General features: G+C 38.9%; 2 protein-coding genes across 2 annotated transcripts; both read left to right on the top strand. All coding sequences in view use genetic code 11, as the record gives it.

The window, feature by feature from the left end:
- Positions 1 to 245: 245 nt before the first annotated feature.
- Positions 246 to 7,167, top strand: EGR_01746 (G-protein coupled receptor; the record flags this gene model as incomplete). The annotated part of the gene is made up of 3 exons (XM_024490995.1): positions 246 to 338; positions 420 to 514; positions 6,252 to 7,167. 3 exons carry the CDS (start codon positions 246 to 248, stop codon positions 7,165 to 7,167), a joined length of 1,104 nt encoding a protein of 367 aa, XP_024354451.1.
- Positions 7,168 to 16,051: 8,884 nt separating this feature from the next.
- Positions 16,052 to 20,017, top strand: EGR_01745 (hypothetical protein; the record flags this gene model as incomplete). The annotated part of the gene is made up of 2 exons (XM_024490994.1): positions 16,052 to 16,143; positions 19,867 to 20,017. The coding sequence occupies 2 exons, from the start codon at positions 16,052 to 16,054 to the stop codon at positions 20,015 to 20,017; spliced, it is 243 nt and encodes an 80-aa protein (XP_024354450.1).
- Positions 20,018 to 24,638: the final 4,621 nt, after the last annotated feature.

Raw genomic sequence — 24,638 nt, 5'->3', positions numbered from 1 at the left:
CTTGAGAGGTGATATATATTCAGTGACTGCTGACGGGCAACACAGCGAAAGCCTTCGAAAATAAGTGAATCTCTCCTACGTTACTGATTGGCTAACTTGTGAGAGAGCCGACACGGGCATTGGTCGGTCGTTGTGTAACCTACTCGTAAAATGCATTTAACATAAAGAGGGTGATCAATTTAACCTCCACGGAAATAACGTTTATTCACGTCCTGACTATGAATTAGTAACTGATTTTCGTAATAATGAACACAACAGCTTTTGCATTAACCACCTACAATAGCAGTCATCAGGCCGTACACACCTCCTCGGCGTGCGAATTTACAACATTCGAATTTGTAGGCTATTTCTACATTCTCACAATAGTCTGCTTCATTGGATGCATTTTAAACCTTATAAATATCATCGTTTTTGCTCAGAAGTGCTTCCGTGCAACGGTTTATACGTACATGTTAGCCATCTCTCTAACGGATGCGATCGCTCTCTTAGTGAATCTGCCAACAGGTCTTGGAAGGTAAGCTTCGCCTCATCTATGTATTTATACCCAACTCTTTTTGGTGTGGTTTAACCCTACAAACATCAGGTTCGATTGCAGAGGTTGAGCCGCCTCCTTGTTCTTTCATCTAGCTTCTATTTACCTAAGAACACCAAAATCTCAGTTGAATGGTGCACCTAAATAGCTTACAATGCTTTCAGTGAACTTAAGGGTTTGGTCCGCGTTGCAGAGGGCATTTTTTGCCAAATTAAACCAAAACTTTCAACTATGATTGAAAATTTGTATACTTGGAGAGATTATGGAGTACATAGGCCAAGGGTAATAAAGGAGTGTTTCGGGTGGTCCTCATAACCTTAGTACTCCTGTCCACCTAAATTTGATTTCACTTGACATATTTGTTTCAGAGTACAAATGTCTGACAATAGGTAAATGTCAATAAAATTTTAAAAAAGAACTACTTCCTTCATCCTTTTTTTATCTAATTTGTAAGTGAAAAAGGTATTTTGTCCTTTTTCCCTTGTCATGATTTAAAAGAGTTTTTAGAGTCCTAAAAAATCTTTTATTGACCACTGAAGAAAGTAGCGTCTAAACTAAGAAAGTAGATTTCGTGGTACGAGGGCTTACTTTTGGCATTTCCTTCCTCCCTGATTGCTTCAATAAATCATCCCCAAGAGGAGAACGGACATTCCATTAATTAGGTTGAGAAACTACATCACAGCACCGAGGCTACAGGGATCAGAATTGCTCATGCTGACAAAATCGGCACAAATTCGGGAGTTGCGAATGAAGTTTCAGTGTACTTTAAGAATTCAAAAGGCGTTTTGTCGTGATGTACGTAACCAGGGAAGAAATAGCTAAAATAATTCATGAAAAAGCAAACTGCTTCAGAGTACTTTCCCCAAATACTTCTAAATGTTAACTTCTTTCAAAATAAGACTGTTTTCTAGCTAGTACGGTCACAGATACTAAACATTGCAGCTCTATCCCTCTCCCTCCCCCTAATTGTACCTAGGTGACCACGGTCTCCTCCTTGACCATTCATTAAACGAATTTAGAACATGCCGCAAATAAGTGGTATTTCTCTTTTACAAGAAAAGAAGCATCAATTAGACAGTTTTGTTACCATAGACTGGAAAATATCATAAACCACTTTTACATGCAAATCTTTCAACTGCCATTGATTAAAGCATCACCTTTTAACTCTTTTATGGGCCACTTTGCTAACTACCGTCTAGGGATTATGCAAGTATGCGAGAAGTCATGTGGAAAGTAAAGCCCTGTTTTTAAGCAAAAAAATGATGCATAAGTTTCTTACACTTAGGATTCCTTAGGATTCCAACTTTCAGCGGTTGAGCGTAAAGCTAGAATGAAGAGTGCGGAGTAGTATTTTCTGCCTTCTCCACATGTCAAGTGATAGTTGACCTAAGTCTGAGTAGTATGTAAAGGCACCTGCTACTGGCTATCCCATGATCATACCAACTTCGTTCGGTACAATGACGAAAGGCATTTGAAATGTTGAGTGAATGCAGCGCTGACCGGTCCTCTTTTTATTATTACCTGAAGTCTAATACCTTAAGCAGTCACGACATTTCTTGGTTCTTTTGACGACGTAAACGCATATATTTCACCTATGTACTGACTCAGAGCGCTTTCAAAGGATGCGAAGTAATGAGCTACGACAAACGTACCTCACAAACGCAGAGAATTCATGATTATGTCGAATGGTGTTATAGTGGCCGACTGTGCGGCAACAGTTGTTGTAAATATAGATAATAAAACCATCGCCTTTGACCCAGGAAGAGGGGGATGGACGAAGTAACTACAGCTTTCTGAGAAATGCACAGAAATTATTCAGGTATGAGCGAGCAACCACATGAAAGCTGCATCGCTTTAACGGCTATATTTTTTGGGTTTTGAGCAGACAAACCTTTGCCTACCTTTTCAACTTTTTCCAAAAATATCGCGTCTGAGGGAAACACTTATTCAGATGAGCATTTTAGAGAAAAATGTATGTAACAGTGCTTCTAAATTTACAATCATAAGTCATTATGAGTAACTACCACTTTCTACAATCGCGGTTTCTCTTAGAGCTGAAAAAGTATATTGCCATTGGGTCCTATTGCAGATTTTATCTTTTATTCGGCTTTTATATAGTTAATAAACCCAACAATACGTGTCTTTAATTATTCTTATTTAAGACTCAAGGAGGAAATTTGTGATGTAACAGAATTTTTGGTTGAAGTAATGTATGCCTCAACTATGCAATAACCTACCATTACTCACCAACTAACAGCAGCATATCAAATTTCAATCTCCTTGCCATTTTTTAATTTTTTTCCTCTGCCACACATGGTAGAGTACCGGTGGCAAGACTTACACTTTGCCTTAATCTTTTTTAATTGAGATTAATGCTTAAAATTTTGCCTGTTTAGTTACCCTTTACCCGAGGTGCGTCAAAATTTCAGGGCAAAATCTCCCTTTAAGTGACCTCCAGGCAAAACTCACAATTTGTATTTAAGGCCAAAATTTTGACTCCTTTAGTTGTGTGAACAATCGTCTGGGTTTTACTACGGTGATTTCCAGACAGATGCGTGTTTCTAAGACTAGAATATTCTCAAGCGATGTCCACAAGCGTATGCATGCTTCATTCTTAATTCATAACACATCTGAGTTCACTTAGCCAGTCTCTGTGTTTGTATGTGACAATTTCCGACCAAAGGGAAAAGACTTGTCCACATCTTTTGACTGCCCTCTCCAGCTTAGTCACATTGCATTCCCGAAGGTTGTTGTGTCGCTTTCTATTTGCATAGATAATGGTAGGCAACGTCTTTATAAAGAACTGTTGCTTGCATTATTCACCACGCTTCTGCATTAGCGCCTTCTTACATCACCTTAGTGACTTTAAACCTTATTGCAGCGAATATTTGCCAAAAACACTACTTTTATACATAAGTCTTGCATGGATGCCACTCAGTTATTCACTTTCTTTAAGCAAAATGTTAAAATAAATCATATAATTAATCTCAATTAATAAAGCAGACAACGACAGAACCCATAGGAGTGAAAATGTCCTTTTAAAACTTCGATACGTCAGGAAAGAGAAAGACAAATGCTGGATTACTGACACAGCCCCTAGCATTGGCCTTTCATCTGCACGGAGAGTGAAATGATATCTTTTAATAAAATAAAAAAGACCGAAATCTTTTTTTGTGCAAAGAATATGGGAAGTGGATGTGCAAATATTGAAGTTTTTAATATTCTGCAATAAATATACTCCATTAAAACTGCTGATCCCACATATATCCATTGTATGGTGAACAGCCGGATACAAGTGCTTAGTGAAGCATGTGCACATGCGTATTTTATGCATTAAATTAAAAAATTAATCATAGTAGGCTCGATGTTTAGCTCTTCCACCTCCGTCTCCATGCCCTTGGAACAAGTAGGCGGATTGGACGAGGACATGCTGCAATGGATTTCGATAATTAAAGGGGTACGGAGGTATCACCCTTTAAGCGTATTCAGGGACCGTTACGAGGTTCCTATTTAAGAAAACATGTATCACCTAATCACCGAAAACTAAGCATAGTTTTAGAATATAATACGCATTTTCCATGCGCCTAAACTTTATGTCCGGTTCAGGCGAAGTATGTTCCATGTTTGCTAGGCCACGAAATGTACGAGTCCCTGCCTAATAGACACTTATTTGAAGGAAGTGATTTATTTGCAAATGCTACGTTTTATGGTCAATGCTGCTCATGCTTTCACCTACTTTAAAAGGAATAGAGCTTTGTGACTTTATGTGTGCTTGTCAAAATGTGGCACAGGACCTTGATAACAAAGAAAAGGGTACCATCCAGAATGCAAACTTAAACGTGAGTCATTTTTGCAAGCAATCGTCCTATTATGCAATCCAAATTGTCACATCACCTCTATTTTTGCATCCGGGTGGTAAAGTAGTCCACACAATGCTAAGGTGGTATCATATTTCGTTCCACTATCAAAATTATTCGTCAAAAGACATGTTGATGATACCAGAGGCTGGCTAAATCTGTGGATACACCCGTTTACTTACCTTTCTTCTCTCCATGAGCCACTCGCTAAAAATTAATAGATTCGAACAGTACCTGCTTCTCACCAAATCACGGCCACTTTTCAATACATAACAATGACTTTTACAAAGTGCAATTTTAATTTTATCTTCCTGTATTTGGGACGAATAAAAGGCTCCTCAAATGACCTCATTTTATTCAGTAGTCTCCATCAGGCCAGAATATCTTTCCCCGGATCAAACTGCGTCAGTATGCACCTCGGAACAAAAGAATTTCGAAAGAATCATTTAAGAATTCATAAGCTGTCATTTCACATCCCAATTCGTGAATATTTTGATTAATCATTTCTAGTAGCCGCGATTACTCTGGGTGGATTTTCTTAACTAATTAATTGGTAATGCAGAACTTTTCAATGTAAAATAGGCCAATTAAAGGGGTTTAATGTTTGCAGTAAACTTTACGGTGTGGTTTTTTTCCTAATTATTGGTAAAAACTGCGGCGGCATGCCTGACTTCCTATTTTTCTCACAGGATCGGCACTTCCATTCTTGGGTACAATATGTTACATTCAGTTATTCACTGAAAAGTTTATTTTAGTTAAAAATCACTTCCGCATGACAAAACATAGCATACAACTCGTCATCTAATTACAATTTTGTTTGACGCCTTGCTTTCAACATTGCTTGTGTGGCTTCTGCATAACACGCATTATTCAACTTTTGCTACTAAAAAGTATGAGAAAATTGCCACATGTTCATCCAAACGTTACCGTGAATTGGTAAAGTTGAATAAAGCCGGCTGATCTATATCTATTTTGCTTTTTAGGATTGGTTTCGAATTCAGCCTCACAAACTGTTCACTTGATAGTTTTTACCAAAATATCGGAGCTCTTTGTGCTCCATTTCCACTTTATCGAAAGACAGTTTTGCATCCCATAATACTCGGACCTCAGTGAATATGCTAGATTAATCACAATGTCCGATTTCATTAAGGTGCTGGACAGTTTCTTAAGCTTCTCATTTTTTATTCGACATAAAATAAATATTCCTATTCCATACTTTGGGCAAATTTACAAATTCGAACCGCTTTGCATGTTATAAACAGCTTTGGTTATTGTTCTGCAGCAAGGAGGTGGTTGGAATACACCTAAGGCAATTGAACACTAGAGGCGGTCGGTTAACTCCATCCTCTCTAAATGTCTGGCTGTTTCGGAACGGCGGGAGTGAATAAGACCCGCTGACTTGCGGCATCACCGCCAAAAGACTTGAAACGTTGTGCTTGTGTGACTGATGGCAACAAAGTGTACCGTGTATCCATACGCTTGTTTTTGCAAACACTTTCTCTTATCGACAGAATGCATGCATGCGTGAATTACTGGTGCTTAAATAATTGTGATTGCTTCAAAATACATATTTGTTCAATAGAATGGTGGTGTGCAGGTGTAAATTCTCCCATACAATTAGCATATCTGCCTAAATAAAAGTGAAGCTTAGCTCATATTTGAGCTCCATAAGTCGCATGAGAGTGTTTTCTCATGGCTGGAGAGTTCTCTTTAAAATATTTACCTTCATTCAGACTGATTTTTGTCCTGCGATGTCAATGTTTAGACTACTATGGGAGTGGTGGGAAAACGAATGACCTGTGCAATGGATTTTGCTTAACCGATTTTACTCAAACTTGGAAATAAACGTACGATTTTTGTAGATGCGCTGGTCACTTGGAGTCCTGCACCCATCCCACATTTAAGCGATTTCGATTTCACATATCATACTTCACAGCCTACATAAGATTTGGCGTGGCAAACACAGCTGAAGCAGCCTCCGCGTGGTTAACGGTGCTGATTTCAGTGGAGCGCTACATGGCAATGAAGTTTCCAATGCTGGCGCTCACCTATTGTCGGCAGGGCTCAGGAAAAATGCACGTTTTTATTATTATTCTCATAGCCGTGGCTTTCAATTTTCCACTCTTTTTCATACTTCGAATTTCACCCAAAAATGTAACCTCGGAGAAAGGCGGGACCCGAACTGTTCTTGGCTCCCAATTGACAGCCTTTGGGGAATCAACAGATTACGATGTCTACACGTGGTTCCGTTTCGTCCTAGTCCAAATTATTCCCCTCATTGCACTGTGTATATTCAGTACCCTTCTTATCAATGTGGTGAGTGAGAGCTATCGCAAACCGCGTCGGAATGAGGTGGCTGGCGCGGTAACGGGGCACAAGAAAACGCAGGAACTGATGGAGATCACCAGTGCGCGGAAAACTGGCAACTGTTTAAAGCATCAGCGAGGCACAAAACCAATTCAACTGGACCGGAGGCAGCGGGCTCAAACAAAACTGACTATTATGCAGATTTGCGTCATCTTTCTCTTCCTTATTGGTCAAATTCCGCAGGCCTTCTCGTTTGAGAAGATCTCCAATGCGATAATGCCACCGTGGTGTGGACGCTGCTGTAAACTAAAAATCTACTATCGCATGTGCAGCATGATCCTCAGTCAGATAAGCTACTCTCTCTCCTTCTTTATTTACCTCAGCCTTAACAGGTACTTTCGAAAGACTCTCCTAACCTGCTGCAGGAACAAACCAGTGGAACAATATACCCGTGCATCACGTGTGGCCTAGCCCGAAACCACACATACTTCCTCTGAATTTTAACTACTTTCCTCTATGATGTCGACGAAATCAGAATATATTTTATTAAAAAACACTGCCTGCAAGTCACTCTGCTCCTTTCGTTTCTCTGCTACGAAATATTTTTGAATCATGAATGCTGGTGAATCACTAGCCCCCTCACAAACAAATGTGCAGTCCCTTAGCATTGTATCAAAAATGACGACAGTTCCCACTGCCACTGATGACAGGACAAAATAGAAATGCATTTAGTCATTAGCAGCTCTGAGACACTACTGCCAAGAAGTAGGATTTTGCTGAATGAAAATGTCAAATTTTATTAAGATTTATTAACCTGCGTTTTAGGGCAAAACCCGAGTTGGTCATTTCTTTCCCACCTTTGTTTCTCTCCCAAGAGCATGTTTAGCATAAAATGTTTAAGATTGAATAATTAGGTAGCAAGCAAAGTTTGCATTTACAATCAAAAATATTTGTTTTCAGTGGAAATCTATTTATGAACTAAAACTTCTTCCCAAGTTTAAGAGCTGATGCGTAGTTTTCTGCACTTGCGATTTTATGGGCTAAATACGTTCCAGATATACTTTAACCAAGGTTTTTGTTTTTTTTTGGGTTTTAGTTTTAAAAACTAAGTCATGACAGCGTCATCTAAACTGCAGACAGTTGCGAGTTTTGTTTATTAACTAAAATTTCTCCTTCTAATTTTCCCACACGGACTCATCGGGTTAAACTTAATTGCGCCGTGTTAACCAGTGTCGGAGAGAGCAACAACTCGAAATCAACTTACTTTTAGTAAAAAATTTAGGGAGGTAGTGACAATTGTACGTCCGAACCGACAGGAGAGGTAAGGTTAGGCTAGTAGTCAAATTTATTCCACCGTCCCTATTTCTTGCGCCTTAAGCTCAAAAATCAAATGAGCATTTAATTTTGACGCCCATTATAGCCATTAACTAGAGGGCGCTTTTTTCCAGGCTACTTGCTCTTTAAGTCCTTTGAGTTGTATCGCAGTACCAAAGCATGTGAGTTCTACACTGACAATTGAGCACAGGCCTCCAAACGTCTCATTTTCTAAAAAGAGTGATTTACTCTTAATCCCCAGGCCACTTTTGGATAATCGGGTTTTGTTTTGAAAGGATGTTTCTTAATCCTCAAAAATTTGAGCTATTAATTATCCTAGGTAGGCCAATAGCATCGCCTTTGGGGGCAAATATGACTCTCACATTTTATCTTCCTCCTCTTTCGAAAATTTTGTGTAAGATTTTACTCCCAGACAAAACTAATTAACTTCATAGTATCAATTGATATAAATGAATTATGCTCAATCTTCATTTAATTGAGGTTTCTTACTAATGTCTTGCTATTTGGTGCTCGCAAAGCACCTTTAGGGTGAGGGTTTCTTTTGATGCAAGCGGAAAAGCGGTCCTCCACACAGCAGATAGCGAGAGTTTTTGGATATCCAAAACCATCAGGTCACCGAAATTGTAGAAATCCAGTTCATCAAAGCCATTACCCTTTAATTATCGTTTAATAACTTCCTACTTAGTCTCACTACCAGCTGCAGTTAAAAGCGCACCAATTTGAGGAGTTACAAGGCGGCCAAATTGTCGTTGTTCTAATCCGAAGAAAAGAGGCATAAAATAAACTAAAAAACTGCAACTTTTGTGGGATTTTTAATGAGTTTAAGGGATTGTTTCTTGCATCTTAAACTATAACATTGTCTGACCAATACTTATCGTCCACAAAGTCTTAGAAATTCTTACACGTCAGGGTGAATTTGAAGATTTAAATTTGCACACACCCTTGCCTATTTCTGGATATCAACTCTAACCACTGAGTCAAATACGATGAAGTGGTATCTACTTAAAGTTTGATTTGACTTGCGGCTAATTTGATTTGGGAAATGTCAAATTTGTGTCAGGTGTATTATTTTCATAGTTGTGACCTCAATTAAGAAGTTATAAAAGAAACGACATCCACTCGCAGTTCCATTTTCTTTTGTATTAAGTGTGACGCGATTCTGTCAAGGATCACTCACTTAATTTTTAAGTGCCAAGATGTCGATCTAATGAATCGTCAAAGATCGCGAAAACAGTTTGGCCTTGAAGTTTGTAACATTCCCGATAAAGATAATGAATATTTTAAATCTGTGGCTCCTTCTAGTCCGTTACAAATGCCATCGCTTAATATTGACGTACATTTCTCGATTTTACCACTGAACTCTTAATCTGTTGCTAATGGCAGATGCGATTTAAGTAAGATAGTGACAAACAATTTGCAGTTCTTTATCAATTCATCTAGGTAAGAGACAGCTAGGGAAACAGGAGAAAACAGTGTTAGGAGAAAATTATTTATTACTTTTGATCAGATTATAGAGTATGCTATTTTGTCTATACTCTCTCCTAAGTGCGAGTAGTTATGCAGCCAGGAGAAAATACCATCAAATAAGTCTTTGTTCTTGTGTTTCTCACCAAAAGCGCTGTCATTCCACCTGACAAAAGAAAGTGTCTTGTTCAAGAACGCAAGCACATTTCCTTTGGGTGTTTTGTTATGGTGGTTAATATTTTATCACCATTCAGATGGCAGTCAACGAGTACGCTTCATGCTAACTTCATTCCGTTGTAAAATCCTTAGTTTGGGCTAAAAGGATGATTTGGATTTTACTGATATTTCAAATTTGATCTGGAAGGGAAGGTGAAAGGAAGTAAAATAAAGGATTTGTGACCCACACTATGCCAGTCTGATGTACCAGTATTGTCCCTTGTTGCCTCAAGTAGCAACACCACTGTGTTCATTCAAATTTGATTGTACCAGTTCTTGGGGTTTTGAGGAAGGCTACCCACTCATATTTTCAGGTTCAACTTAATTTTATGCAAAAATCCATTCATTAAAATTTTTGAAAAATTATGGAAGTGAATACTTTTGCCTCCAAAATAAATGTGGATTTCTTTAAATGAGCACTCTTAGAAATTAGAAAAAGAGCAGTGTTAAGCCGCCTATCTATTGCATTCAACCTGAAGGATGTTCCCAGTTGAGTTTCCCAAGATTTTAGTTTTACTTCTAAGGAAAATCCATTACGCTGCAATCAGACAGTATTTTTTGCTTCAAAGAGAGCTGTACTTTTTCATTTTGCCGCTTACCTTGAATTGAGTAGCACGATTCACCTCCCTACCTTCATCCTAAAAAGTATCTACTTTTGCCATTGCCAATGAGATAACTTTGCTCAAAGGCAAATTTGGGATGAAGTGTTATAACGTCCCAAGATTTCCATGAAGATGAAAGAAGACACAATACTTGAGCAGAATATGTACTGTCGAATTACGGAAGGGTTTGGAGCCTACTGACATGGTACAAAAAGCCAAGCAGCACGGCAAAGGTGAGATTACGCACCCCTCAGTAGTCCTTTATCAAAACTGGGATCAAAACAAACTATTAAAACGGTAGTGCTTTTCAATTGTGTAGCTTAAATGAAATTTTCCTCCAACAGATTCAATAGGGATAGCTTCGTGCAAAATATTTTAGTATCCTTACCGAGGACTTAGCTTTTAAAAGCCTTTCATTCAGTTTACCTACACATCTTGTAAACTAATTAAAATGTGTGCATCTTTAAATAATCTACAAAGCAAGTAATAAATGGTACGTAATGAAGTCCTAACACCGGTCAACCGCGTAAATCATTGCTTTATAACACATACTATACCCTCCGATGCAATTGAAATGAATCTGCGTTTCGGCAGAATTTACCAAGTGAGAAACATTTTGTATGCAGGTTGTTACGATCTGCATTTGGAGAAAGGTGATTAGGAGGAAGGTGAAAGAATGCTGAAGAGTTCCGGTAGAATGAACAGGTTTGCAGCAAATTCCAGTTAATTTGGCTGACACTTTGAAGGTGATACTAAATTCAAAGGCCGCCTTTCTGGATGCGGTGCACAAACAATGTCTGCATTTTCACTCGTCGTGTTTAAATCCAGTGCCTCCATGGAAGGGGGAATACCATAGCATGAAACATGCTTCCAGCGTGAATCGCGGCTACTGCACCGGAATGATTAGCTAAAGATAACTAAATAATTGCTAGAGTTTTTTGGAAGACAAATTAAATTACTACAGAAGCCTCTCCAATTACGTCGTTTGGTTAGGCACTTAATGTTAAATTCAGTAATATTTCCTTAACAAGGTATCAACTTACCGTAAATTCAACATTTGTAAAACGTTTTGTTTCCAGAAGCATAAAATTAAGCCTCTGTAATTTCCATTCGCATCTAACTGTTATTTTGCAACTGTCTATTCCATTTCCATTATGCCACCACAAAGAGAATGATAAGTATCACTTGCAGAAATTTCATTACAAAAATAAGGAGGACAAGATGAGACAAATCTTCTCAAGAGTAAGTCTAGAGGTATGAGGTCTTGCATCTTCTTTTAAGAATAGAATTTCTTTTTAAATGAATAAATAATTCTGGCTTTCTGTACAAGTTGTGCCCAGAATGTGGAGTTCCTTGCATCCCATTACACACACAAAGCGTAGTCTTCTGGGATTGGAGTGGTGCCTTCAAAGTGAATGCGTTAGGTGGAAGACGGATAGTTTGAAATATACAGCAATATGCCAGTTCATTTAACCATTTCTAAAAATTAGGCTTTTTATAATTGGAAGGAAGCAAAGAGCAAATTTATAGTCTGACGTTTATTGCCGTCCGTTAATGCATGCCTTGTGGGTGGGGCCCATTCGCTCAGTAGCTTTCACCAAATTGACGTAAATGTGAAGAAACTGCTTCATTACTTACCCTACCTAAAACAGCAAAGTTGATCTTGCCACATCAATTTCAAAAAAAACACGTCATAAGGAATCGAGTGTTATTACCAAAAGTGCTGTGCCAGTATCTGGTGATTCATATTTCCAAACCATTTCAGGGTGGTGCTTTCCGCTGTTGCAACTTTCTCAACTACTGAGAGAAATTTACACGAACCGGGTTTTATTTCGTAAAGTGAACAAGCTCGAATCACAGCCAATTCGAATGAAAAGCAGCTCCAGGTCACTAAAGGCTGCAAAGGTTAAGTGTACGCGAGTCTGCTTTATTCAAAAGTTTTTAAGATGGTGCCACATTTCAAATAAAAGGCCTTATTGCACTGGCCTTCAGAACTATTAGTACCAAGAGACAGACAGACAGATTTTGCTTTACACGCAGGAATAGATTATAAACATTCGTATTCCGAGGACGTTTACAGAACGCTAACTTTGAGCACCAGGGACACAACGCATCTGAGCTGCAATGGTCTATTTCCCTCAGGGCCTCGGGTGACCTTCGTGTTATACTATAAAACCTTACAAACGCAAACAAAACAATGCTTTTAGGCTTAAAGCCCATTTTTAGATCCCCGACATTCTGCAGTGCTATCTCTTGCTACAATGCTATAAGAAACACAGTGGCCACAGAGTTAGGACCTTCATAGTGTGGTATTACGGAGACAGTCTTAAATGTTAACATGATTGCATTTGCCAAAATGCTAGTTCAGAACGAAATCTTCTGATCAAATTTTGCCAGAGCGCGTGTATGTCTCAAGTCCTGTAATGCCTTTATGCAAAACTGGAGTTGCAATAGTTTCTTTTGGCTAGTGCAAAATAATTTGGGAAATGCGTATAACAGAAATGTAAAAGCGATGCAAAACCTCAGAGCTTGGCAAGGGTATTTTATTAAGTAAAATGGAAATGTACTCCAGAAACGTGTCTGTAAGTCTATTCAAAATGACGCAATTTGGTCTATCCGTTTAAAATACTCTTAAATAGCTTGTAATTACAAAACATGAGCATCATATGCAAGGATATTTCTAAATTATAAATATTTTTTTTAAAAAACGCATTTTTTTATGTAGCTTTGATAAATGTTGTACAAAATATGGTAGAGTGGTAAAGTCAGCCATCACTTTGATGGACAGTGAGTTGGATGGTGAGGGGGGCGTCTAAAACCCCAGAAGAACATCCCCACTTCGATGTTCTATAACATTTTTTGATTTACCCTCTAATGGAGCTGTTCCTATTGACCAACACTTCGCTAGGCCATTATATATTATACGGCAGATCAAAGCCATTCTACACAGCACAAATTCGAAAGAGTGGTGACCACCTGGCCGGCACTCCGACCAGCAGGCACGTAACTGCGCGCCATGTCGAGAATAAAGTCTTGTATATTTCAGCAGAGATGCATAGCCATAGCAGTTCAAAACGGCGAGTACATAACTAAATTTATTTCGCACTCTCCCCTAATCACTACCAAGCAGTAAGAATTTATCTTATGGATAAATTTGGTTCAAACCGTTTCCCCCCCCCCCCCCCCACTGCTTTTACCTCAATATCGTAGACCCTTTTCATCTCGAGTGAATTGCAAATGGTTTATTGAAAAACTAAGTGAAGAAAATGGAAATATAATAGAACTATATTTTATTTTATCTAACTTGCTAAATACCCTTCGCTTCGCAAAGCGTTCAAGTTCAACGCTACACATAGCTTTCCTCCACTTTGTCATAAAAACAGTTTGATGCATTTTAAACGGCCGGTTAATGGTTTGCCCATTTTGGGAGGAATTTTTTCAATTTCAGCCGCAGACTTTGAGGGCATGATTAATGTGGAGGGAAAGAGGGCAAATTCCCCCCAAATGTTCAATCGTAATATTAGACTTTTGCCCAGCCAGGAATGGCTGAGGCAATTAAGGTCAATGCTATCATTTAGATAGCTCTTCCACTTTTTTTTATTTATTTAGGAGACTAGATGTTTCTGATGTATCGCCTTGATGCACACGAATTTGTTGTTTTTTGTCCATTTTGTTTATCACTCCCCGCGACTGTTCCTTGAGCAGGCTGTTGTATGAGAGGTAATTTGCTATGATTCTCTTAAGAGAGGCTTGTTCGGGGGAAAATGAGTACCACGTACGTCGTTTTTAAGTTTCCTTGTTTTTAAACCACTTTATTTTTCATCAAAACTTCAACCTTAATCAACTCGGTCCCCAAGATATGGGTTCCTCTCATATATTTGGGTAGTACAAAGGCTTCTAAACTGTAATCTGTGTAAATGATTTATTTCCAACATAAATTATTTCATAGAACACTCAGGCATGTTGATTAAATTGTCATTCGTGTGAATGAATTTACGAAATCACATGAATTTTAGTATTACTACGATGATGTACAATTCATCATAAGCAGATGGATGGAGAGATAGATAAACTGGCAAGACCACAAAGAATCCGCTGTCTCTTATAAATCACATACACAAGTGGTTAAATTCTAACTGTGCAACACTCAACCACAACTTTGACCCTTCGTTTAAATAAAGTTCCGATGACTCAGCAGCCAAGTGTGTGTCATCAAGTATGCTCCACCTCTGGTGCAGTCTGACCAACATCCTGATCCCGGTTTTAATACATACCGGCCTAAAGCCCCTTAAGTCCTTGTTCCTAATGTGAACACATGCAACTGAATTTTCCTACTTCACTTTGTTCTTGTCCAGTGGTAGGTCAGTATCCCAACAGTTGCCCGACGCACATGCCAAGTCTATCAATCTATGGCCTGGCAGGTTACCCTTCTTTTGGACGTTTATCATAACCAAAACATTAAATAAAATCTTTTCACCACAATTTAATGGACGGGAAACAAGTAGAGCAAACTCCATTTTTTAATTCTTCTTGTATTTTCCCCAGATAATTGCTGAGGAAAGTGGTTTTTGTTAAGTTCTTACATTTTTTCAGGTCAAACAAGTTCTTAAAAATTAGAGTCGTTTGCTAAAAGCCCTATTTTAGGCATAAGTCACAACATTGGTTTTATCAAAAGGTCGGTCAATTAAAACCCCCTTATTAGTTGATATGAGAGCTTGGCTCTTTTACAAACCAAAGAGTTTTTTGTTACAAAACACAGTCTAACAGGTCTAAAATTTAAAAAAGCTCTCAAGCGTGATTAATAAGAACTATCATGACACGTTTACTAATGTAACATGCCCAAATCCCTATCACATATGCGTGTATGCTTAGTACCTCTTTGGCATTTGTCATGAGACCTATTTTCCTCATTTTTTACAACCTCATCTGTAGCCAAGCTTACGTATCTTATTCACTCCTAAATTAAATTACGACAATAAAAATAAATCTAACCTGGAACACTGAGGCAACAATCTCACGGCCAAACTTTACTCGCAAGTGAAAACAAGGTCGTCGACAATGTACACAGCTGTAGTGACATTTCCACAACACTCCTCCACGCAAATGTGTCCAAAAGCGGTCCGCAAACGTAAAGGTGAAATCAGATGTTAAAATTTGGCTTCTTCTCACAAGCTAACTAACTTGGTTTTGTGCAAACCAGTCTCAGGATTTAAGACCTCTTCTTTTTACTCCTTCCCAAAAAATTGTTTTCCTGCATTATTGAAGCAGCTGCTATCACGCGAAGTCAAGTTGACTCCGGAGAACGCAAAAACCTCAAATAAGTAAAGACTATTTGTCACGCAGATAGGTTGTCAGTTTCTATAGCCTCCTCCATTAAATTTCAACGGTTTTGAACAGCTAAAGAAGTAATTTATGTTAAATGTGACTTGTTTTGAAATGGGCCCCCACTTCTAAGTGGGCAATTATTTCTATCGCGAATGGTTGTACATTAAGGTAGTCGTTGGTTTGGAAAAACATTGATATGTATCCTTGCAATTAAAGTTTAATTCTTTAAAGGTGGTGGGTAGCTAGTTAATCTGAGAAAATCTTGTTACGATGTCAAGCCTTGTGGAAAATGACAGGTGTCTCTTAAGTACTTTACAAGTAAACGTTGCTAGCAAACCTCCCTTGTTCCTGCTTACAGTTTGATGCATACATATCTGTTAGCACTTTTTTTCAGAAAGTTTGAAATTTGAATAATGTCTAGCGCTTCTGCTTGGACTTTCATCCTACTCAAAGTGTATTCAGCTGACAATGGATGTGACATATTGGTGAGGGGCACTTTCCACAGGTAAGTCAAAAAAGAAATCACACCGAAATCCCACAATTTTGAATTAAATTTACTAATTGGGTTTTACTCACAGAAAGGATTTTCTTTTTCCATTAAACAGGGGAGATTTTACTCTCTTGGGAGCAATTAGGTCAACTAGAAATTAACAGATCTCCATAAATCAAACCACGGCCTCGGCGAAATTGACATACACGTCTCTTTTAATACAGCAGTGGGAATAAACACCTTCCACCTTGGCTGTATAACTCAAAATTTTAAGCAATGATTCCTCTATTAATTGCATTACTATTTTGAAATCTCGGAGTTATTATTGTAATTATCACGTGATTTTTGTACGTCTGGAAACACTCTACATGCCTGCGTGGATTTAGATCTTTCCTCTTTAACAAAAAGGTAGTCTGATTTATGGCCCTTTTTATGTCAGTCTCCTATTTTACTGCCACTTTGGTTGCAGTAGCGAACATCACGTTCAGACCCAGACGTGATGTGGGAAAAGTTTTGGTGGACGGCTTGATAATCACAAGCTATCAACTAGGGGTTGTTACATCACATTCAGTTAGTTTTACACCTCTCGGCATTTTACATGCTCTTTAAGCTATATTTTATCTTGGGTAGACAGAACGAATTTTTTTAAGTAACTTTTGGAAGATCCGAGGGTTGCGATTCTCCCCACAAATGGGTCTTCTCAATTATCATTCTTCATCCATTGGTCGGATTTTTTTATAGGAGTTGAAGACGTTTGAAACCGAAATGGATTATTCATTTACAAAGTACGAACCCATGGCTTCCACAATTTGTGAATTACTATTGCCGTGGTCAGGTATAAAAATTAAACACACAAGAATAAATAAACGTGGCAAAGACTCGCTAGTTCATATTCAAATCAAATGTAGTTTTTCGGTTGGACAATAACCCTGTAATTGATTCGCTTTACCGACTGTTTCAGTATTTCAGGAATATACACACTTTAAAGCCTTTGAATCACGGTCATACACCTTAATGAGTTTACAATCTGCTAAAATTTTTCCATCTACTCGGGCTTTTTGAAGTTGGCAGTGGCCATGACGCGTGCGGTCAAGGGGTTACTCTCATTTACACTTACAGCTGGAAAGTTCTAGCCTCTGCAACAGGCATTTTTAAGAAGGGTCGCATGAACTCTTCTCAGACAATTGCCGAAAAAATACCTTGCATGAGATATGGAAGAAGCGGATTGAATAAGAAACAATTCAGCTAATTCGAAAAGAACATGCATTGAGGGGGAAGTTGCCTTTATAATAAGGAGTGAAGGGAAAAGCATGCCTGTATTACAACTTCATTAAATTTCCAATCATCCGTCATGAAATTCCATGGAAACTTCTCGAACCCACGCAGAGATATTCGGGATTGGACAGTAGCGTAGGAGGTTCTTATCGAACTTGTATGCATTACTGCTTATTGGCAAGTTGGTTTATTTATGATAAGCATATAGTTATATTGTTTGCTTGCATACATGGGCGCATGTGTAGCTCCCCCAATATTTCCTTAAGATGAAAGTGGTAGTAATACTAGGACGCAAATGAATTGATGACCTGCGGAGGCCTTGCCACCCAACGGAAGTACAAGGGCGGAGCCTTAAGTTACCGCTAGGCCAAAACGAAGGTTTTAACAAACTATCAAAGAATCACGTATAGATACTGTCAGATTGGATTTTAATGCAGTCAGGATAATTGAAGTGACGGGAGCTGGGCCGTAGTTCTACGACATGGGGCATAATGGACGCGATTTTTTAATAATGATCTTGGATGAACGCCTATGTGGGTAGCCTTTTGGTCTTACTTCTATACTATTAAGGTGAATAAGGGATAGGGTGGCCTAATTACGTGTTTTCTAAAAGACTACACAAAATTCAACCCAATATTTTGTGTTGCTTTAATTTTCTAAACTCCACTGCTGCATTACTAGTAGAGAGGGGTCTTTGTCACGTTTTTATATGTTAAAAATGGCAAAAGTTTATAAGCGAGAAACAATTCACAGGTATGTCATATACTTCTTTACCCTCATTAAGTGAGCAAATAGTTTACGTTGTGATCGGTGGCGTGTTTGGATGATGCGTATGTACATAGTTATGATGCATCTTGGGGATACCGCAGGACACTAAAATTCTCCCTGGGGATAGTAATTTATGATCATTTCAGTGGTCATCATAAAACGCTGATGGTGACACAGTCACCTAGAGTATAATGATCTGCAATTTATGTAAGACCGGTGAGTTTCCTTTGAAGTAAGCACCCCTCCATTGCTTTAGAACCTCATCATTCGTGTTTGAAATTGTTTGAGGTTTTACTAGACAGGGCAATAATAGAAAATTCAAGGTCTGCTTAAGACCAACAATAAAGTGGATAGGAAACTGTTCATTCCTCCGTTACCGAGGGATTGGGCGGGGGGAAAGCAAACCGATGACAGGAATAACTTTTGTGGAGGTTTTAGCAAGTGAGTGAAATGCCCGATTATTCCTAAATTTAAAAGAAATAAGAAATTAAATTCTCTTTAGCCAAGTTTCGACGGAACAAAGTGTCTGCCTCTTGCTTATTTTAAGACGGAGTGAGAAACTTTACACATGCTACATAACTTGCTGTCGGGTATTATTACTACAACTCATGTTCAAAGAGGCAGTGACAAAAGGTATTACGAGGCAGTAGCTTTTATGTCGATATCAAAAGAATCACTCTCAACTAAATTTGAAGCCTGTGTGGGAGGAAATTTTTCACGCAAGATGCTAATAATAGCATCGGAATATAAAATTGGGAGTGGATAATCAGGGAGAGCTAACTCATCCATGTAATGAGGGGTGAATAGGAGGATACTCTATTTGGGGTGCGAAAAAGCCATTTTCCAAAATTGAGGAAGGGTAAATAATAATCTGGTGGTTTGCAAAGGAAACCTGAGCAACTGACAGTGTACCATCACAAAAGCTATGTACATATCTTAGCAAGAAGCAGTAAGTACTAGTGCCTGTGCTGAAGACGACAAATTCATTAACCATTTTAATAATGCTTAGATGAATAAGGCAAAATGCGTCCAAATCACTTGTTAAGTTCAATTTTATAGAAATGGGATTTCTTTATTTGTTAAATGTCAACCCTATTATTTAAGGAACAAAATTAGGTTCACGTAACTACTTGCTTCTTAACTAGGAACTTCAGGAAATCACTAGATGGCTCAAAACAAAAAGTACCGCAGATTGAATTGCGCCTGTGTTATGATGAAACTTCGGACCCACTGGAATGACCTGAAGGTCAGGCCGTGCATGAAAGATATTATGGCGGAGCCTTTAGGTGGTCTGTTACTAGAACGGAGAGTTAAACAAAGGGTTTACCTATTGTATAGCCCCTCTCCCTTTAAATGTCGTCCTACGCACTCCCTCTTGTCAACCTGCCACGTCGCTCATCGCAATGTAGCCGGTGCTGTAAGGAAAATATCCACAAACCGACAGCACCAATCATCTAACTTCCACGCAATTTAAACGATATTTGACCGTAGCGTCACTGATCCCGCTTGGCAGTTCCACCGGATTTGGGATTTCGTCCTGTTTGGGAATTGTACAGGAGGACAGGAAAGTGTGCTGGCCATCATGTATGCCCATCGCCAGTCGCAGGAACACTGGCCTAAAAATAGGGTCATATAACAAAGCCGGAGTTCTACATATTTACTCTTTTCCTCCTTGCCACTTGGTTCTCACTTCAGTGCTGCCCAGCCATATCCGTCTGGGTTCCTTCCAGCTAGTAGAGAAGTGGAGGAGGGTATCGCCTGTTTACGTATTTCACATCTTCATATGGATACCATAAAGAGCTGCCAAGCAAACCTTTTCATATGGTACACGGCTGTTGATGCTTAAATTGTCAGCAGATTTCCCCCAGACCGCAGGACTGAGGTAGTTGTGTCGTTTTCAACCCTTCTGTTAGGAGTCGTTACAGATATTACCTTTCACATAATATGCATCCGGTAGTAAAAATCAGGAAAATTGTCCCTTAAGAACGGATATTTCCCTGAAGACGAATAGACATAGCACTAGGGTAGAATATACACTGTCACTGTACAGTAGGACTTGGGGCTACTAGCATGACTAGGAGGCCAGATTGCCCTATGGAGCCACAATGACAGACTCCCCAATTGACCCTTTACCAAAACCGAGAGTTAAATAAACAATTAAAAACTACCAATCCGCATTTTGTGTGAAAAAGGATCCATTTGTGTAAGTGTTTTCTATATTTGAGAGGAATTTCTTGTTCGCATTTTTTGTCTGAGGTGATACAATTTCATCTCCTTCATATACAGACCCATTCCACGTGGAGGAATCGTTATTGTAACCAAAGGTACGGCATTTGAAAAGAAAACACATTTATTCCCGTTAGTAAGTAAAACTGCTGCAGGCGATATGCTGCCTTAGGATAAAATAATTCAAAAATCCCAAAATTACTTTAAAACGGTGGCCTTCTTCCGCAGTAAAGCATAACAAGGAATAGTTATAGCAATCAAAAGTTACCAGTGGCCACAACTGCCTCTTTAATACTCCCTTGCGCAGCGCTGAGTGATAAAACACTAAACGGAATGATGACGCAAATCCATCATCCACTGCGTAACTCCAACATGGCAAGTCGACTAAATTAGCACGTTCATGCGCAAATGGAATCGGTTTACATTGTCCCCGCTGTTACTTTACAGTTTTTTGTAAAATTCGTTGATGGCCGTACTTTTTACATAAAAACGCTGACTTTCAGTGATGAGGAAGCGCTGCATTGATGGCAAATATTCACTCCATTCGCCATCGTTAAAAAAGCTAGGTAAAATAAGTGACTGCGCGTCTAGTCCGCCTGATAGATGAACTGACCGAAATGTGTATATGTAACAACCAATTAACTAGTGTCATTCACCATCTGGGTGGAATATTTCCTACTCTCTAATTTACTTTGCAGTGTAAACAGGATGGGAGTATGTTCAATGTGCTTTTCGTCACCGTGAGGCGGACTCAAGGGAAAAGCATGTGCGACTAACTGGCTCTTAACCGTCTTTAATGGCAGTTGTCTGCGTAAGGAGGACGACACGCCCATGTCTGGGCATTTCCGACGAATCCAAGCGATGATAAACAGACATGACACTAGTAGTACGCAGACGTGGACTGACTGACGGAAGCATTGTTTTATAGTTTACTTGCACTTTATTCAGGCATTTGTTACACAAAATGCCAATTATTTGAGAATTTAATGCTTCCTTGCAAAACACCTATTATAATATTCAATTTTTAGATGTTCTATGATTCTTCCACTTGCGTTAAGGAGGCAACAGCTCGCTCTCAAATTTGACGAGTTGTCACAAAATTGAAAGCCTTTTGGTAGAAGCGTTTCCTTTACTTTTCTGACCTGCCCCACGTTAGGCAACTGCCACCACAGGCTTTTCCCAAGCTCCATATGGCATGATGTTAACCCGACCAAAGGGCCAACCTATACGCTGTACTTTAGTCCCCCTAATGAAGGTATAAAGGGGTTTTAGAAAAAGGCAGTCCCGAATAGGAATAAGTAGTATCCGTCTAATAAATTATATAAATTGCAAAAATTGCAAACCAAACCTCAAAGCGGTTTGCAGCTTCAAGACAATTAGCGCTTAAGACAGGTCTAATAATGTTTGCATTGAATAAAGGACTTATGTAAACCATTCAAAGGTATCAAATGCACCACCACATGAACACAACAGAGTCAAAGGTTACAATGCTACCGGCTGTGGAATTTGACTCTAAATTCATCTATTCCTTCAAGTTTACCTTCAGTCGTGATCGCCTAAAGTAGGAAATAATCCAAGACACCTCACCACACTCTATCAGACACAGCACTATCATTGAGATCAGAAACATCTCCCCCGCCACTCTTGCCTCGACTGTCGTTGGAATGGCCAATGCAGTTGAGCAGTCTCTAAAATAGCTAAAATAGACATTTTGAAGGAGATGGAGATACACTATTCTCATAAAGGGGTTACATTTACATTAGAATAGGCGGATAATCACTCCGTCGCTTTACGACCTCCACATTGGCTTCACCCGACTATATTTATCTTTTGTGCCTCTTTATTGTTGTAACGAAGGGGCTTAGAGATGTGTGCACTTTGAAACAGTTCCACAAACACCAAGAAACTGATCCCTCAATTAAAATGCTTCTGCTTTGTCCTAACAATTCAATGTAATTTCACTCGATGTTTCACTGTTCACGGTTTATCGAATCCTCCATTGTGGAGGTAGAATAGGAGGCTACGCGTTTAATAAATTTTGTGTTGGCCAAGAGCATGATGCAATCTGGACAGAAAACGTGCACTTGACCTCGGCAGCACCCACGCGTCATACATATCAATCCGTCAAGATGTGTTCAAGTGTCAAACTAGTCCGCATAGTGGAAATATGTATTAGGTGGAGGAGTTTTCTCGCACCAAAAGCAAAAGATTTTTAAAGCTATTTTGTTTTAAAGTGTGAAAATTTCCCAGCACCGTTTTACCAGGGAAGCAAGACTAAAGTTGGGCATAATTGCCTGTCTGCATAGGAGAACAGTTGTTTGCACATTTATTATGGATGTTCAGATATCCAGTGGGAAAGTGGACCAGGTTGGACTGGATGAAACAGTGTTTTTAAAGCAAGCAAGTCCAAGTAGCAGGAAACCATCTCTCTTGAAAGACTGCTGCAGTTTAGTGGAGAAATTTGTACTTATGAAGTGAGAGACACTACGCTAGGACACACGCAATGTTCCCCACGTTTGAAAGCTATGATTGTGTGTGAATAAATCAATCTGAAGCACACCGGTCGCTTAAAAAGCCTACGCATGATATAGAATTTTCTCGCTCCTTAAGCCTTTGCAAGTAAGTACCACAACAAATGTAAAAACGGGTGGCACATCATCAAAATCGTGTGTCCTACCCCTGGTAGTAAGTAAAAAACGAAGCATTCAACCATAAATTCATAAGCGGGAAAGATTGAGTTTGTTTGGAACCAACTATATGGGGTGGGCTGATAAGAAGCAGGCAGGATTCAAATTTTGCAAAATGGGCTATCCATACTTTCCTTTCAAATATAACAGTTGGATTCTCATAAGGAAATAGGCAATTTATAATGAAGTCATTAGACCATAAAAAGTGTCCAAATCTGATGACTTGACCTGAAGTCTGCCACGAAGAGTATACAGAAAAGTGGACATGGCAAATTTGTTGCAATCACTTTCAAGGCAGAAAATTCAAGGGGAATTCCTTGATAAAATTGAGAAGAAAATAAAAATAATAAGCAAAACTGCATCACTCCTAAGCTGGCATTACCCTTCCGTCAGGTATATTAATACGTGCTCTCGTACGCTTCAGGCCATAATCCTTCTCTATCTGTTCATAAATCGCCTTCGGTTTAATGAATAACAATAATTCCGTTAAAATATCCCTATTTTGCAGTCGTTAATTTAAGGAAGGGAGAGGAGACAGTATTAGAAGGGGCAAAAGTTATATTTCAATCCACGGCCATCCATCCCCTTGGGTATTTCCCATTCAACAACGTGTTTGTTTTAATTAATTGAGCTCATATTTTCTATTTATAAGAAATGAGGTGGAAACCTTGGTGCGTAAGACCTCGAGCTACCTTATGCAGTTACATGCACAGCCAATCAAGGGAAGCTTGAATTCACTTTTGTGGAAATAATTTAGGATTATACCAACAATTAACAATTTACTCTCTGATTAAACTAATTGCATTTTTAGCGAGGAGCTGTAAAAGACGTCGCCGTTGTTTTATTTGTTAACACAGGAGTAATGGGCATCAGCTAAAACAAGCAGGCTGTGGCGAATTTGCCGATCATGGCTCAAGGGCCGTTGGCATGACTGACAAGACCATTGACTTTGCAGGTTACTTTGTGCACTATACAATAAAATGACTTTACATGGTCACAGATAGTTACCCAATAAATAAACACTCTTTCCTTGATTTATTAAAAGAAGCGTACTTTGAGCCCTGGGAATCATGATCATAGTAATCACCGATCAGTGAACCTATTTGGATAATTTCAAGGAATATTATCTACCGGCAATCATTTTGTGCTGCTAGAGCTTTTCGTATTGAAATTTTGCGAAATATTTAGATGGATTTTGTATGTAAAGTTTGGTCTTATGTGGTGATTTGGTATTTGTTTAACTGGCACCTTGGCCTATCACGACTTCAACGAAGACTTAGAATGCTACTTTGGTGGCAGTGACAAGCAAACCAAATTCAAAAGTACAACTCTTCTGATTTCTACGCCTAAATACTAAACCATAGCGTCCCAGTAAAGGGCACCCACCTTGAATGGATGAATCCGCGAAGACTACAATCCTAAAATATTTATTAAAAATGGCGTCTACTCTTAGCAATTTCTCCAATCCCATGTTCCAGCACCCTAAAATCATTTAAAAATGCATTATGGGGCTGCTATAGTACCTATATAACGATGCCAATCACGAGGAGAATT

The sequence above is a fragment of the Echinococcus granulosus genome (assembly GCF_000524195.1).
Source record: "Echinococcus granulosus chromosome Unknown EG_S00007, whole genome shotgun sequence".
In the NCBI taxonomy this organism is placed as follows: Eukaryota; Metazoa; Platyhelminthes; class Cestoda; order Cyclophyllidea; family Taeniidae; genus Echinococcus; species Echinococcus granulosus.
Note: the sequence above shows the minus strand (reverse complement) of the source record. Positions and strands in the feature narration are given on the sequence as shown.